Source organism: Excalfactoria chinensis, chromosome 7, assembly GCF_039878825.1.
Source record: "Excalfactoria chinensis isolate bCotChi1 chromosome 7, bCotChi1.hap2, whole genome shotgun sequence".
Taxonomy (NCBI): domain Eukaryota; kingdom Metazoa; phylum Chordata; class Aves; order Galliformes; family Phasianidae; genus Excalfactoria; species Excalfactoria chinensis.
In genome coordinates, this window is record NC_092831.1 from 20,710,906 (window position 1) to 20,727,911 (window position 17,006).

Consider the following 17,006-nt stretch of genomic DNA (forward strand, 5'->3'; position numbering starts at 1 on the left):
GCCAAGCACCACATGCAAATGAAAGATCAACTCAGGAAGGTGATCTAAGAAGGATATCTAGAAAAATAAACACAGATAAGAGTTTTGTAATATCATCTGCACTTGGGCTTGAAAACAGAGTGAAGAATACTTCCAGCCTGATCTCCAGAAACCGTTAAGAAGAGATACCACTACAATTCCTGCAAGAGGTATTATACTACAGTTCACAGAACTGAAAGAAACCAGAAAGGACAGACTGCTGTGGCCTCTCTGCCCTTTAGTTTATCCATCTCATAAAGTCAACTTTACAGCTAATTCTTGGCATGCAGCAGCAGCAACTGCAACAGAAACTGAAACCACTTTCTACGCTGGTACCATCTAAACCCCCCACAGAGTTTGAAAGTCAGAGCACTATGCCTCATATTTGACTTTCTGGTGCAAATGGATGTCAGATAACCTAATCTCTCTGTGTAAGACTTAGTATGATAACAAGTGCGTTCATTAGCAGGGAGGACAAGTTGACTACAAAATGCCTGAAGGAATCTGTGTAAAGGGTATCTCACTTCTGATTCTAAACAGAGGCTCACTAAAATAGCAGATGGTAATTTCATCCTGCAGTTGAACACCCAAATATTCAGTGAAAAATCAGCTCAGAGAAAGAACGCTGACAACTACCAGTTTTATAATGAAAAACAGCCTTCTTGCTAAAGATAAAAAGAGAGAATATTTATAAAATTGTGATAATTTCAAGTGAAAGAGCTATGAAAACTGTCAGTTTTAAAGATCAGAAGGACATATTTTCTATTTTTAAAGCAAGCTCCTTTCCATTTTTCTCAAAAAAGTTTTACACTTGATTCTGATCAACATTAAAGCTATTTGCATCCTAATAAAAGTTTGTACTTTTGTAACCTTTTTTCGTATTGCTGGTGGATCCAGAAATGAAGAAAACAGTGAAATATTTCTCTCATGCTCTTAAGAAAATATGAATAATTTATATTACATGATTTAAAAAACAACAACATCAACAACTTGGCCCAGCCGAGTGTGATTTCTGTATGTTCAGTGTCATATCTACAATACCTCTATAATATAAAGGGGGAAAATTGTCTTAATGTTGCACAGCAAAGACATTGATGGTAAGAACACAGCAATATTTCTTTACTTGTAGATGAGAGAAAAGCCAGACAGAGAAGTGAGGATTATTAATAAATTTCAGCATTTGCTTAAGTTGCTTACTATTTTAAGTATAAACTATATTGCCAATGTTACTGCAGAACATGCATTGTACTATAGGCCAAAAATACATTTGAGGAATAGTAAATAATCTTCAACATTTTTGAAGATTATTGTATAAACTGAAGTCAATAATGCTACTGACTTAACAAATGGAACAATTATTTGGGTAGGCTTGCATGCAGATACAGTGAAAGTCACAGCTGTAACAGCCAGAGTTAAAAAACAATATCATTCTTTTTAGAATACTGAAATCTTCTGACTGCTGCTTAGGCAAGTTTACACTGTACATTTTTTTGAGTTGGAAATTCCTAGTTTTGTTTTTGTTTTTGTTTTTCCTATTTTTCTTTTTTTCCATCTAAATAATTTCTATTTTCTTCGTTATTTCTTAAACAGCAATGTTAATAGCCGTTACAAGCATTGCATCCTCAGACTTATCTAAGGAGCAGATATACAGATGTTGCTTTAGATTTAGTTTTTCCCAAGTTTTCCTTCCATTGTGTTACATATACATAATTACATATATAGAACTAGGAAGGAATACAAAAAAAACACCTAACTTCACCCCATAGAATACACAGTCTTCTCAACAAGACCTATGAACTCTAGTAAAAAGCATACATGCTAATTGTCCCATTTCTTTTCACAAAATATTAATTAAAACTATAATACTGGGGACAAACGATGACTAGTATGGAGGCAGTTCTCAGAATTTGATAGATACATATACCTTATGCAATTTCTCATAATTTTTAGCAAATTCCTGAGCATCAAGGATTTATAAAAAGCAAAGGAAAAAAACTTACCAAACTTACCTTGCTTCATAACTGATACATTCCTGGGGATCATTTCAGAGTAACTGTGCTCCTTGCTGGCAAAATAAGGTTGCCAGGCTTTTCTTTTTGTTTAGAATCAAAATCTTTAACATGTAGTCTGTTTTCTTTTTTTCAAAAGGTCTGATATGTACTCTGTCACTCCTCTCACTGAGACTAAAATAACAAACAACATTTTCTGTGAAATCTCTGAGTAAGGACATGTGTAATGGTGTAATACCATAAAAATGTAATTGCATGAAATTCACTTAGTGTTTGACATTTGTCTGTTTCATTAAAAATAAAAAAATCCATGAAAGAGACAGTGCAAAGAAAAAGAGAGCAGACCTTAGTCCTCAGGTGTTATATTTATGTGCACATTTACACGGTCTTGTGACTCTTTCATGGGCAGAATGCCACAGACTTTTCGGTGAAGTCAAGCAAGTGATTTGTGTGATCAGGTGAAGACATATGTGATATTTTTTTTCATCTTGTTTCCTCTCTAGGCTTAGATTTCTTTCCAAAATGAAGCACAAGTTTCTACCAGCCAAACTGGATTTTGTTGGAAACTTGTTAAATGCTTTGGTGTTACACCTGCAGCAGCTGCAAAGATTTCCTTCCCTGTTTTGCACAAATGATATCTACTTGGATGAAGTACAAAGATGCTGTGCTTCTTGAACTTTGCTCCCTTTGTGAAGTGCGAGTGCATTGCTGTGGTATACAAATCCAGTGTAGGACTGATAAAGGTTTATAAAAAGAATAACAAACTGTTTCATAACAGGCAGTTGGAGGAAACATACACTCACTTGTATCGTACATGCCATAAGTCTGAGTAGCATAAATCATTTGCAAGCTAGGACTTTGATAATCTGAGTCAGAAGATGAATAGCAGATATAGTCCCAAATCTAACTAGTTACTCTGTTATTGTACCAAATAGCCTGACAAAAGGTGTTTTTCCCAAGCAATTTTTCCAGTCCTGCAAGTGGATGGCATTCCAAGTGTCCTCATTCTCTGCAAGGAGCTTTGCAATGAGCTGAAAAAAAACACCAGGAAGCAAAACTTTCACCTTGCTAATGATTGCCCTACTGTCCAAAAGATTCGTTTTCTCTTCAGGTTTTCTCCACACCATGAACAGATGCTGCAGGTCATGAATAATTTTACTACTGTGATATCTCTGGTTAAAGCAAGTTTGAAACTAGTTCCACTCTTCTTGACTACAGTGGCACTCATCAGCTTGAAATGTACTGCTTTATCACAGTAATCCGATCCTGAAAACAGAAGCCATATAGCTAAAGACTCTTCCATTCTACTGCTTTAAAGAGAATGCCTGGTCCCTGAAAACATTTTCCCTACAAAGCAAACATTAGACAAAGACGGTAACACTTAGTTACCATTTCTTTTGATGCACAAGCCCCTCTGGAAATGCATCAGAACATTTCTCCGTGCAAGCTAGAGGGAAGTGCTGGTACTACTGATTGTAATACTACAAAATGTTTGGTGCTGATGAGTCTGAAAAGACATCTGAAATTTATAAGGGCTCAATTCTCTGTTTTAAAACCGTATTCTCTGTTTTAAAAACGTACAGAACACTGCTTAATAACTGCTGTACACGATTGAGTTTTATTAATAATGATTTATAGAGATATCCAATATAAATTTCAACCTAGATACACATCAAATGGCATTCACTCATTGTCTTATCACACACGGACACAACAAACAAGATGAACATTAATCAGGTGCAGTCCACCTTCTGATCCTTGGCAGTAGGCTGAAGTAAAGCAGGAACATGTTCCAGACTGAAGCTAACATCTGGTTGTCTCACAAGCTCAAGATACACTCCTTGAAGCCAGAATTTCTCTTTAAACCTTTTATTTAAAAACAGATAAGTAACAGATAACACTTCATATCGTCTATATTTTAAACCATGTCAGCTGCAACATTCCCTTTCATAAACTGCATTGTAGTGGTTGACATTGATTCTTGATCTTAAGATGATAAAAAATTAAAGATCAAATACAGAGCAACTCCATAAAGAATATAAATTATCCTTTATTTTCTAATGATAACAAATAATCAGAGGGTACTTATGGTATAAGAAACAGAAGAGAATAATGGAAATAGAAAAATCTTTCTTTACAGTCTCCATGCTTTAATCATGCTGAATATGCTGAATTCTATAACAGCACCAAGTAAAATTAATGCAATTTTATATTTGATTTCACTGCTTTGGAATACTTGTCATCTCACAGTGATACAGAGATACAAAAAACAGAATAAAACTTCTGAGTCAATGCTTAATCAGCTGATTTTTCTGGAAAATTAAATCAATGACTAGTAGAAGATTTTGTGCATGCTTGTGTATCTTTTATTTAATAAATTCAAATAATACTGAGTAATATTCTGCTACAATGCAAGCAAATTAGTGTGTGTTTATATATACGTATATGCATATAGAAAATATCAGCTACCCCACTTGAGAAGCATGCTTTTGCAAAGAAAGTGATACCTGGCTTTTGCAAAACATTCAATAGTGTTGTGCAAATGTTAAAAAGAATGCTCGTTATGACAAATACTATTATCCCTCAAAAAGAAAATGGCAATATGCTAAAAATCATTATCTTCCTAGGTTGTGTCAAGAACTCACTGCATAACCAAAGGAAAAATATTTGAACTTCTGGGATACTTTGTACATTTGAGTTGGTCGTGCGTAAATTAATATCAAAATTAAGATACCTAGATTAAAGCAAAAACAAAACAACCACTGAACTAAATACCTGCTCCACATGAGTTTAATTTTCTATTGTATTATAAAGTCTTTAACAAAATTTAATACCTTTTGGTACCTTTCTATGCAAAATCATAAAAGCAGCCACATTACATGCTTTACATTATGAAAAAGTTCAAATGATCAGAAAAAGTGTTATTCAAGTGCTTTTTAAATTGAGATTACTGCAACTATTTGAGTATTAGGAGATGTAGCACAGAGTAAGGTGCAAGTTACCTTACTGGGAGATGCCTAGGGACTGGCCTTTGGCTTCTCACACAACACATGTCCTGGGCTTGTACAAGTTCAGCTGTGGTGACATTCCCTTTTTCTGAGAAGTATCCATTTTCCCATTCTGATTTAGCCTGAGTTATAGCAGAAATTTCTGTTTTTTTATTTCTCTCTGAAATGAGACATACACATATTGGAAATGAAGCTTTCATTTAATACAGCAACATGCCTTAAAGCATACAGTTGGCCAAGGTGAATCACCTATCACTGTTACTAAAGCAGAACAGTGTGCCTTTCCAACTTCATTGCTGGCAACACAGATATACTTCCCAGTATCAGCAAGGGTTACGTTTCTTTTTAATAGGTAGTAGTTATCTCCTAATTTCTCAGTCTGTAAAACAATAAAAAGCACATAGAAGATTATTAGAGGCACATAGAGATTATTATCATGTTAACCATGACAGAGCATAAAGCAAAATATATTATCTTTCTCTGAGAAATGTTTCAAGAACATTAGAACATACAGTGAATTCTCCAGCTACCACTTGGATATCATCCTTGGTCCAGCAGACGTGTGGTTTGGGTTTTCCATGTACAGTGCAATGCAGGATTAAATCTTCTCCTTCTTGAAGAGTTTTGTGTCCAAATTTTTGTATGAAATTTGGCTGTTTTCCTTGTACTGAAAAAAAATGATGCATTGTATTTTAAATGGCACAACTAAAGCAGATGAAGAAATACAATTTTCATAATGAGAATATTTACAACGTTGCATGCAAAGAAAGCCTTCCTTGATACCTAGAGCTCAGGATACTGCTCACAAGACAGACAGGAACAAGCAGATTTCATTTATGTATACGACAAAGTTTGCTGAATATTAAACATCCAATAATTTCATGCATCAACATAGTGATTTTAGTCCCATGTTAACATCAAGGAATTATGTTTGTAGTACAGGTATTAGGTAACTATGTGTGGATTGCTGCACTTCAGTACAGAGCAGAAAAATATTCCATGTAAATTTAAAGGAGCAAAGTTAAGATAGTTAACTCTTGTATTTAGTGCACTATTGTATATCACATCCTTTCTTCTTTTCCTTTACACTATTTTGAAACAAAAAGTAACATCTCACAAAAGCCCCCAGCATCTGAATCATGAATGTAATGACTCAGTTGAATATTTTTGCAAAATATCAATGCGGGTAATTAAACATTTTCACTCCCTTGTATTAATAAACCTATTACTTAGGTGAGAGGCTTCACATTATTTCCATATGGTAGGACTGAGGTCACAACAGAGCAGAAGCATTTGAGTTTCACTCTCATACTCTTTGCTAACCTGAAGTCTGTATTAACCAGTGCCAGCCAGCGCAATTCACAGCTGTTGAAAGCTGGTATGCACAAGCTGCCACCATAATTTCATTGCACACACCTTGCAGATTTTGGAATCTGCTGTCTTACTTCAATAGGAGAATCAACCAATCTCAAAAAAATAAAAAAATAAAAAAAAAAATCAGATCTGAATGGTAGCATGACAACGATCAATCAGATATTATCTTGATTTTGGATCAGCAACTCAGCAGAACATAAAAACTAGAATGACATTTCTAGGGAGCAAAGGGAAAATTATATGCAGAGAAAACTTTTAAGTGGTCTACAGCTCTTTGGGAAACATTCTATAGAACTCAACAGCACAAAAATCTGACGTAGAATGATGTGATTGTACTCTGACAGCAACTTTCAAAAAGGAACATATGGTAGTATGTCACCATTGCTTTTCCCATCATATGATTGTCAGAATCACAGAGTCATTAAGGTTGGAAAAGACATCTAAGATCATCTAGCCCAACCGTCAGCCCATCACCACTGTGCTCTCTAAACCATGCCCCTCAATAAGCTAAGAAAAAGCTAAGATTACTTATCTATTAAACATGATTACTGTGCTAAACATTACACAAACAATAAAGGTTAGCAGGAAGAGACTCTTTTTCCTGTGTCAAGAAAATAAATATTTCAGGCAGTCAAGGCTACTGAAAACCCACTCTGATGGCTTCAGGTAAGAAGTAAGTTTATTCATTCTATTCAATTAGCAATATAAAATTTTATATATTTGTTGGAAGCAGTACAATACTGCTGTAAACTGGGGAACCAACAAGCATAAAAAGAAAAACTCAGTGGTGTAGTACAATGCAGAAAATGCACATGAAGAGAACATCTGGATTTGACTTCATCACAGTGGTTTTACCATCCCAGTCACTCTCACACACGGGTGTCACAATATCAAGCCAAATTGTTTTCTGCAGCTGTTTTTGATTACTAAAACTCAGAACAATCTTAGTCTATTTACTCTGGGCATAAATCTTTACATCTCTGAATGTCTTGAAATGCAGTATTATCGAGTTTCTCAACTTCCCCCTAACTATATATTCTATAAAAATTTAACCTAGTCTGAGTTTCAGACAGTGCTGCTTAGCGACTTCAGAGTCTGTCAGCATTGCTCTAAACTGAGACCATACCTTATTGTTTGGGGACTTTTGGAAGGAATTTCAATAGGGAATGTCTTTGGGACTGATAATCCCAGCCAATCTGAATATCCTTATCCAGAACTCCACTGTCCTTGAATATCACCGTATACGCTCATTAAAGAAAATGTGTCTTGTAATTTTTAGAGATATATCTCCTCTGAGTCACAAAAGAAACACGCGCACACTCAGTATACTAGCTTACCCTGGCAAAATCTCCACAGAAAGGTCCATAAATAGGCATACCTTACCAGACATTTGAGAGGGAGACACCTTCTCCATTGCAGCTCCATCCACATCTGATCCAAACGCAACCAGAGAAATGCCTCAGCCTCCCTTTGCCTACTAACTCATATGAGGCCCACAATCAGGCTTCTTTTGAGAAATGAAAAGAATTAGCATTTTCCTCTTTACATTTATATATGTTGTGTATAAATTTCATACACTTCCACTTTGAGTCAAACAATCTTGTTCAACTCTTTCTTAATAAGCTCCCGTATATAAAGAAGAAGGAAGTGAGGTTAGCAATGTGCTTAATTAGAGTATTTATGTTGCAAGGCTAAAGAGATATCTAAGTCTGCTTTTTAAGAGAGGAATCACAAAGATATTCATATTCTGGCATCTTGATATAATTATAGGATCAAAATTGTGACTGTGATTAGAAGAGCTCAGTACTGTAAAATAAGAAAGCATCAAAACCAGAACAAAAAACAGCCATATGTACTTTGAGCTTCTACAGAACATTTAAAAGAAGAAATAAAATATGTGCTACATGAAATATAAGGGAAAAAAGGAAAAAACTCTAGCTTTGAAATTATTGCAGAAATAGTACGAGTATGGTTTTCTGTCAAAGAAAAGGTAATGCATTACAAAACTACATCACTATCACTCATTATTTAAGAGAAAATGAATAGAAAAGAAAAAGAATTTTCCCACAAAATCTTTTGGGGAATACATCTTCATTAAATCAACAGCTTCATTAAATCAAGAGTGACTGCAAAGTAAGTAAACCCAGTCCATCAACACAGCAGTACTAGGTACAAATTATACTTTTGTTTACAAAATAAAGCACTAAAAACCAAAAGTAGTCAGTATCCTACTGTGCAATTGGTACCTCTACTCTCTCTGTTCTTAAATCTCATTTCTTACCAGCTATTAAAAAATGCGGCTTCAAACTCATTTTAAAATACAGTTTTAATACCTGATTTAAGTTAGATGTGAGAATTTATTCACTTTAAGATACATGAAAATCACATTTCATTAATCTAAAATTGACAGAAATGTCCAAATTCCCTGGCAAAACTTTTAATGAATAATGAGATCATATACTTTTGCAATGATTTAGGATATAAGTATGTGCTAAGATATTTTTGGCCTTAATTTTTTATATTAATAATTAAAATATCTGACTATGTAAAAATGAGATTTTTCAAAAGTGAAAACATCTGGGTTTGACATTTATTATTTCACAGCATCTGTCATTTGGCATTCATGTTATTGTTGTATTTGTGTGCCCTGAAAAGTAACAGTATGCTTAGATTTTTAAAGTTGGATTTCTTCACATTTCACTATTTTTTCCTCAAGTCAAACTTGAAAGATCTTATTTAACATTTAAACTGAAATTGTATTCCAATATTTAATCCAGCAGCAAGCAGGTCATTCTTCCATAAATAGTACATTTGAGTAAAATTGATTGTGGATGTGCTGGCAATGGACCAGATCATAAGCCACTTCACAGCTGCTTTTGCACTGAATGGCAAAATTGATCCTTGCTTTCTTTAGGCAACTGGCTTACCTGGGTGACAGGTAAATCAATTGTGGCTGTTTTTGTAAGCTTTTGACTCATATTACTCAGAGTGTGCAAAGTCCACAGTACTAATCTAGTCTCCCCTAGTGGGATAATTTTTTATTTTTCATTTTTTGTCTTGACATAGATGGAGACAAGACCATCACTGACATCTGTTTATCATAAAGATCTGCTGAAATCTGGACTACATAACTTGTCAGTTACATTGGTTATGGTTCACATTGGAAAAGGAGTGCTAACCTCACCAAGTGTGTTTCACTACCATTCTCCCGTTGACAATTTTGTGTGCAGAAGGCAGGTTCCCTGCAGTCATGTTTTACATAGAATTGGCTAAGGATGTCCTTGTCCAGCCAACAAAATTGAGCATGGGTCTTGTTTCAACACTACATCATAGCAACAATCAACTAAAAGGATATCACATTGGTGCATCTTCCTGGTCTGGAAAGTATTTCAGACTATCAAATCAAATCTCATTTCAAATCTCATTAAGCAATACCTTCAAAAAGTCCATTAAGATAAACTACTTCCACACTTTGTTTGGTATATCAGCTACCAAAACAACAACAACAACAACAACAAAAACAACTCTTTTTTTTTTTTTTTTTTTTAAGAGGAAAATAAACATGGAAACTACAAATAAAAGGAAAAAAGACAAAACAATTGCATTGGTTTTTAAAGATATTTTTCTACCAAGGGTGAAGAGACAAGGAGTAGGGCAAAAACTTCAGTATACAAGAAGTATGAAGCATGGGACATACTTGAGTTTTACAGTAAAAGATAATTGTTCATTGGCAACCAGAGCATAGGATTGTAGCAGTTTGGATAAAATCTTTCTCTGAGATGTCTCTTAAACTACTCCACTATTAGAGAAAAGATGGCAGCCTTCCTTGCTATGTTTGGAACTACCTAATTCCAACTCCAATAATAGGTAATATCAATAGTTTGTAATATTATTAATGAACAAATCTCACTTGGGTGAGAGTGATTTAAAAAAACCACAAAATAATCTGAATAGTCTATAAAGATAGAAAAGCAGAAAACAAATCAAAACAGTATAAACGAGTACTTTTAATTTATGAATAATAGGCTTCTGGAAGAAGCTCTTGGTAAAAGCAGAGGACTGAAGGCCAGCCATCACTTAAGATTTTTTTCAAACAGAAAACGAATATTATAAATAAGATAAGACTGCCAAGCAGTGGCAGCTTTTCAGCATAAAAAAAAAAAATATATATATATATATATATATATCTTAGAATTCATAGAGGAGGCATTTGGGGTTTCTTCTTAACACAATACTTCCTAATGTAATGGTTATGAAATTTAGCTTGCTCATAGAGGTTCTTTGCAAAGTAACATCCATTGCTGTTTTTGTTATCATTTAATTATTGTATGTAGACAAATTTCTGTTTTGGATTTACCACTTACTAAAGGATAATTTTGTTTGACTGATATTTTTGTGTGTGAGCATGCTCCTGAGTATCTCCCCATCTTGACTATTTCTTTCTGAAATAAATGCATAAAAACTTTTCAAAAGGTCAATTCATAAAATAGAATATTTCTTGTCCTATACTAATGCTTCAGATAATTGCCAGAAATATTTAGACTTGTACTTTCATAAGACAACAGAAAAGTACCACAAGCATCTGCCTTAAAAGAAGGGTGAGTTGGAAGGCCTCAGGTCCTGTTTTGTAAAAGATTTTCAGGTTTGATTTGGTATGGATTGTTAAGTACACAAATTCTGACAATTCTATGCCAAATTTCTGTAGTGCAGATTATCACAACTCTACTGTAACTTTCATCTGCTGAGATGAGACAAATTTAAATCTGACATATGACAGAGCAGTTGTGAATATTACCATTTTATACTACGAATCTTTATCCTATAAATGAAAAAAAAATAAAAAAAAAAATTAAAGAGATGAGAAAACATCATTGGATAAAGAACATTTTATGTTTAAAATGAATTTCAGCACCCTCCTCCCTCCCCACCATAGACAATGTGTTAATACAAGCACTGTGTGTATTGAGACAAGTAGTGCCTATAAAACTGTTTTCAGCACTTCATATTGCCAACATATTTAAAACGCAAAAAGGGACCTCTGATTCTAGAAAATTGTTGTAACTTTTGTTTTTTAATCTCAGCTTCATTAAGATAAAGGAAAACAAGCACATAACACAGGTATTAAGAAACAAGCAATATATGAAATGTTACATAAAAGTAGTTTGGTACAGATGGTGAAAGAATCAGTGTAGTAAAATAAATTTGATCTTGTCTTAGCATGTGAGAACTAAGTCCAGTGCATCCAGTACCATACTCATTTTGTGAATAGCCAGTACATTAGTGATATGCAAATATAGATGACACACAGCGTTATCCAGTCTATTCTTGCAATAGGTGGCCTGTTACCTTGCACATGGAGAATAGCACTTGATGATATAGTGCCACTAGAATTTTTAGCCCGAGCAACATAGAGGCCAGCATCGTTATCACACACCTCCTGAATGAATAAAGTATGCTTTGTCTCCTTTTGGGAAAGGTTTAAGTGCTCATCAGCAGTCAGTTTCTGGCCTTTCTTGTACCTGAAGCAGAGAGTCAATTTTCAAGTCAGATTTATGTCTTTGTATGCCAAGCAGAGCTTTCCAAATTCAGATAACTTTATAGCACAAAATTAGCAGCAAGAAAGTTCACAGCCCTGCTTTCAGTCCTCATCTTTAAAGTTATATCTAAACATAACAATTGTTCACATTGCTGCATAAGATTTTCAAGCCTCTAGAAAATGTGGCTTTGAAAATGGTTTTGCATCGACAAGTAACCTAGTTATCTTATTGCAGCATTCAGGAGTGTAGCATGAAGGCCTTTACTCCTAGTTTTGCTAGTAAAGTCAATCCTCATTCAATCTGGGAGAAACAGGATCTTAAGATACACAAGCAATATAGAAATTTCCAAACATCTGTGTTCAGTAGAAAGAACAGGCAAGGACCAGTTACTCCACCCCAGCCCACTTAAAATTTTGAAGTTCATACCATCAGGCAGGACAGAACAGTCATAATATTCCAAAACTTCAGAGTATGTCGCCACATATTGGTTTTACCTACTGATACATGTTTTGAAAGTGACAGAAGATTCTGGCTCATTTTTAGTTGGTGGCATGTCAGCATAACATTACCCAAACACAGATGTGATTTTCAAAGGGTATATCCAACAAAATGTCTATGCTGGTACAAAATACATTATTTCATTGTTACCATACTCAATTTTTAATTATAAACAGACCTATTTTATTAATTTTCTCATTTGCTTTCTGTGGAATGCTATTCTTTAAAAGATCAGATATCAACCACAAACACACTTATGAGCTAAATTAATGTTTTCTTGTGATAAAATAAAATTCAAGGTACATGGTTTTGCCAGCACTACAAAATGTGTAGAATGATTAGATTTAGAGCAAAACTTTCTTGATACCAATAGAGAGTATACCACCAAGACTGTCGAATACAATATTTTTCTCAGTGCCATAGAAGAAAATTCAGCTTTTTTAAGAGCTTACAGTTTGCCTAATTAAAATGCTCTATCTTTGCTACAACATATATGCTTTACATGTGTACTTTTAGAAACATTCTCAAGTAAGATCACTAAGAAGCATATATTATTTTAAGGCATTAAAAGAAAGACCTCCATGATGAATGCCTAGTGCAGAGGAATGGCAAATGAAGTAAAATTTCATGAAAAATAGGACAGAAAACACAGGAATAATACTAAAAACTTGAAATCCTGTCCCCTTGTTTAACCAGTATCTACTTTCGCATGGAACTTCTAAAATGTTATATTGAATGATACAATGGTGTATAAAGAAATTTGATTAGACACAGAAGTTCAGAGAGAGAGAGACAGAGGGACTGTGCAAGAATACAGTATATAACAAAAGCTCAGCATAGACAGTTTTTGTTTGTTTTTCATATGAAACCAATCTCCAATTTTGAACAACACCCTCAGATGTTTATAAATGTATTTGTCTCTCTCTGTGTATGCTTAGTGACTATGTAAATATTTGTGTCCATCTGTCTATATACTGTGGCAAGTTCCTTGAAAAAGATGCAGCTTTACTTACAGTAAATCAAGAGTGAGCATTTATTTTTAAGACATTACTGAACAAATGGAATGTTGAAATACAGAATATAAAAGTACTTGACTAATCTGCTTAAAGAACGTTGAATATGCTTCCAGTTGTTCGATATTCTCATTACACTTAAAACTAAGTACAGAGAGATTATTTAAAGGTGGGTTAATTGTCAAATAATTTGGAAAGCAGGAACCATGCAGAAGTGTGGAGTGGAATGAATACAAGCTATTTAGTCTAGTCTACAGATTAATGAATACAGTTATAAGGGGTTCAAGGTGCCTGACTAATAGGTTTATTTACATTTCCTCATTGTAAGCTACCCACCATGTCAGTGTAGGCTCTGGGATTCCTGTTACTTCTACTTCCAAAGTTACTGGAGAACCTTCCATGACGGTTACATTAGACAGAAGCTGGGAGAAGTTAGGTGCCTGCCCAGTTAGGCAGGCCATGCTGTTCTTTTCTGATGTACTTTTAATCTCTTCTCGGGTGACCATCTGCCTCTGAGAGCTTCTGGTGGCGTCTGATTGAAACATGAAACCTGAGAATGCATCAGGCAAAGCATGCAGCCTGTCCTGGGTTTTAGTACAGTTATTCGAGTCATGCAATTGTTCTTGCATTTCTGCCATGCTTTTATGAATTTCAAGGTGTTGCAAATGTGTTTTGTGCACTTCACTCATCGTGCTATATGCTGGTTTGGCATTTATTGTGCAGGAAGCAGTGTTATCTTCAGATACTGCTCGTAAACTACAAGGCAGAGGAGAATCTGCTCTGACTTTTGGATCAGAATATGTTGAAGAGATACAAAACTTCTCAAGCTGAGCTGATTGGCTTTCCATTCTAGTATCTGTAGCATCAGCATAAGTAGAATTTGTTAAGAGATCAGATGATTCCATCAATCTTTTATCACTAGAGGTTTTCTGCATTTGCAAGCTATAAGAACTAGCATGCAGGCTAGAAGAACTACAACAGTGTTGCTCTTCTAGCTCAGTTTCAGAATGTAAGAGATTGGACTCTGGTGTCTCAGAAAGCGGTGGCAAAGAGATATCATCAGGTGATATACACTCGTATTCATCTCCAGAGGGTATTTCTTCTGCCAAGAATTCAGTCTGTAAACTATCCTCTTTGGCTGAAGATGACAGCTCTGTATCCTGTGACACAAGATCCTCACCAGCTGGGCAGATAATTGGAATATCAGCCAATTTATTCGTCTCCTTAAATTAGGATGGGACAGAAGAGAATGGAAAGAGAGGAAAAAGAGAGAATGGGTTATCGTTTGAACTATCACCTTTTCATACAGAAGCTAGCAACAACATTTGAAATATTTCTTCTAATTAAGCTTAATTAATATATACTAAGAAGAGGAGGAAATATGTGGAGAAGAATGACCATCACAAAAGCTTGCTGTAGCTAACTGGAATTTCAAACTGTTTGGACAAGCTACCAGATATAATTAGTTCAAGCACTTGTTATAATAGGAACAATAAAAAAAAGTACCCCTTCTGTAAACAAGTGGCAACTTGTGGGCTTCCTGTAGGAGGTTTTTATAAGACCATTTGTAATTGGTAGGTGGGTGTACGTGTGAAAGGAGGTGGCATAATGATATTTATATGGGAAACAGCTACATAATAGAAGTAGATTAATAGTCAAGTTACTGGACTTGTATTATTTGAGAGTCACGTTTCCTGCTGAAGAGTTAAATCAATATCCTCAAGCACATTGCATTTTCTTTATTTTGTGCCAGTTGTTTCAAGATCTTGTCCAAATGTCAACAGAAAATGTTGCTGTTGTTTTTTCTATTTCCTTCAACCCACAATGAAAAAAACCTCTCATCTCAATTTAAAAAAGAATTAGATCGTACACAAGGGCAGAATTCACTGCACTTTTACCTAAAACATTCAAAGCACTTGAAAGATGAAGCTTGTGTATTAAAGGTTTTCCACAAATATCTGATAAGATCCAACCCTCAAATTGTCTTCCAATATGAATATGTAATAGGTATTAAAACAATCAAAATTGAATTTCCAAACTAGTGGAAAGCATACATTTTTCACCTTTGCAATTGCTGAGAATAAAACCTTGATTTACTTCTTAACTCATCATGTACTCAGATGTTTCTATTGAGGATCTAACCAATAGTCAGCTATTTCTAGAAAATGCTTCTATTTAAGGATTAATTTAAATATCCTCATAGAGTACATTTTTCTTGACTTTGCAAATTCAACTGTCACACAGCTCTTATCACCTTATCATCACTGTTCTAAATGACCACGTCAGTTTTACACACAACAAGGATTGCAAGTCTTCATTGAATTACATTCTGATAGATACCTAGGCAGAAAAGTTAAGCTATTAGGCTTGAATTCCATCAGCATATTCAATAAACTGAATCTGATGAAATATTAAGGTTAAATATTAAATCAAATGTGTCTTGAGAATATTAAATACTGAACAGTTATATTAAAAAAATAAGAAACATGGACAAAACTTGTTAAAAAAGAATGAAAATTAGAGTTTCAAAAAGGAAAAATGGTTCTTTGTGGAAGATGTTGAGGAGATATGTGGACAGGCAAAAAGTCTGAAAAAGAAAATTCAGTAGGGAAGAAAGTGTGGGTTGCACTGAGTACATATATATATATATATATATATATAAAAGAGATAAATTATAAATTAAGGTATCAAGACTACACTGACAAAGTTTGTCATAAGGGAGGCTTAATGAGGTTCTAATCAAAGAAAAACAAAAAATGAGGCCAACCTGATGCTTTTTTTCATCTGCTTTGTCCTCACATGCTTCTTGACTATTTTCTTCTTTTTGAACAGTAACAAGCTCACCAGCAAATTCATCTTTCTGCCACATGAAAAGATTAAGTTGATACACAACAGAAGACAGTAATTAGTAGTTTCACACTGACTCAAGCTCTGCGCAATGGTGTAGTTTTTCATTCAGGATTATTTCAGAGGCAGGGCAAGTATCAGTCACTAAAGGCTGCTAAAAGTGCTTGATCAAGAATCTGAGGAATATTAACCAGTTTGTACAAAGCATAAGGAATGAAAAATATGATGCATTTTCTTTTGAATTGTTGCTGTTTAAAAAATAAAAGGAAATTGATTTCCTATTCATGGCATTGCATACTCATAGTGCCTATTTGTTTAGATAGTTTGCTAAATTTCTTATCTCTCATGAGATTCAGACTTTGCAAATATATGATCAAAATATTAGTTTTAAATTCTCAGACTATGTGTTTATTATAAAAAAATAGCATCTGTCATTTGAAAAAATGCAGAACGACTCTCTATTGCAGAAAATTTCCTTGTGGTAACACTCAGTTTGAGTAAAATAGTCTTTTTTCTTATAATAATATCTAAGAACTGTCTAAATGAAAGATGAAGCCCTGTCACAGCAGAATCTGGAGCTACTGATATACACACATTACTGTTTAGGTACATGTGGACTGAGAGGAGAATCTTGAAAAACTAGTTTATATATATATATATATAATATATAATATATAATATAATATATATATATAATAATAT

General features: G+C 34.3%; 1 protein-coding gene across 1 annotated transcript in view; it reads right to left on the bottom strand.

Moving 5' to 3' along the window:
* Positions 1 to 3,748: 3,748 nt before the first annotated feature.
* CCDC141 (coiled-coil domain containing 141) overlaps positions 3,749 to 17,006 on the bottom strand; it is a 52,261-nt gene continuing 39,003 nt past the window's right edge. The window contains exons 22-28 of the mRNA XM_072341896.1: positions 16,225 to 16,317; positions 13,794 to 14,680; positions 11,756 to 11,928; positions 5,548 to 5,702; positions 5,285 to 5,414; positions 5,030 to 5,195; positions 3,749 to 3,893 (exon numbers count right to left, since the gene is read on the bottom strand). Of these exons, the coding sequence (XP_072197997.1) occupies positions 3,761 to 3,893; positions 5,030 to 5,195; positions 5,285 to 5,414; positions 5,548 to 5,702; positions 11,756 to 11,928; positions 13,794 to 14,680; positions 16,225 to 16,317 (1,737 nt within the window). The 3' untranslated portion in view covers positions 3,749 to 3,760. The remainder of the gene's footprint in view (positions 3,894 to 5,029; positions 5,196 to 5,284; positions 5,415 to 5,547; positions 5,703 to 11,755; positions 11,929 to 13,793; positions 14,681 to 16,224; positions 16,318 to 17,006) is intronic.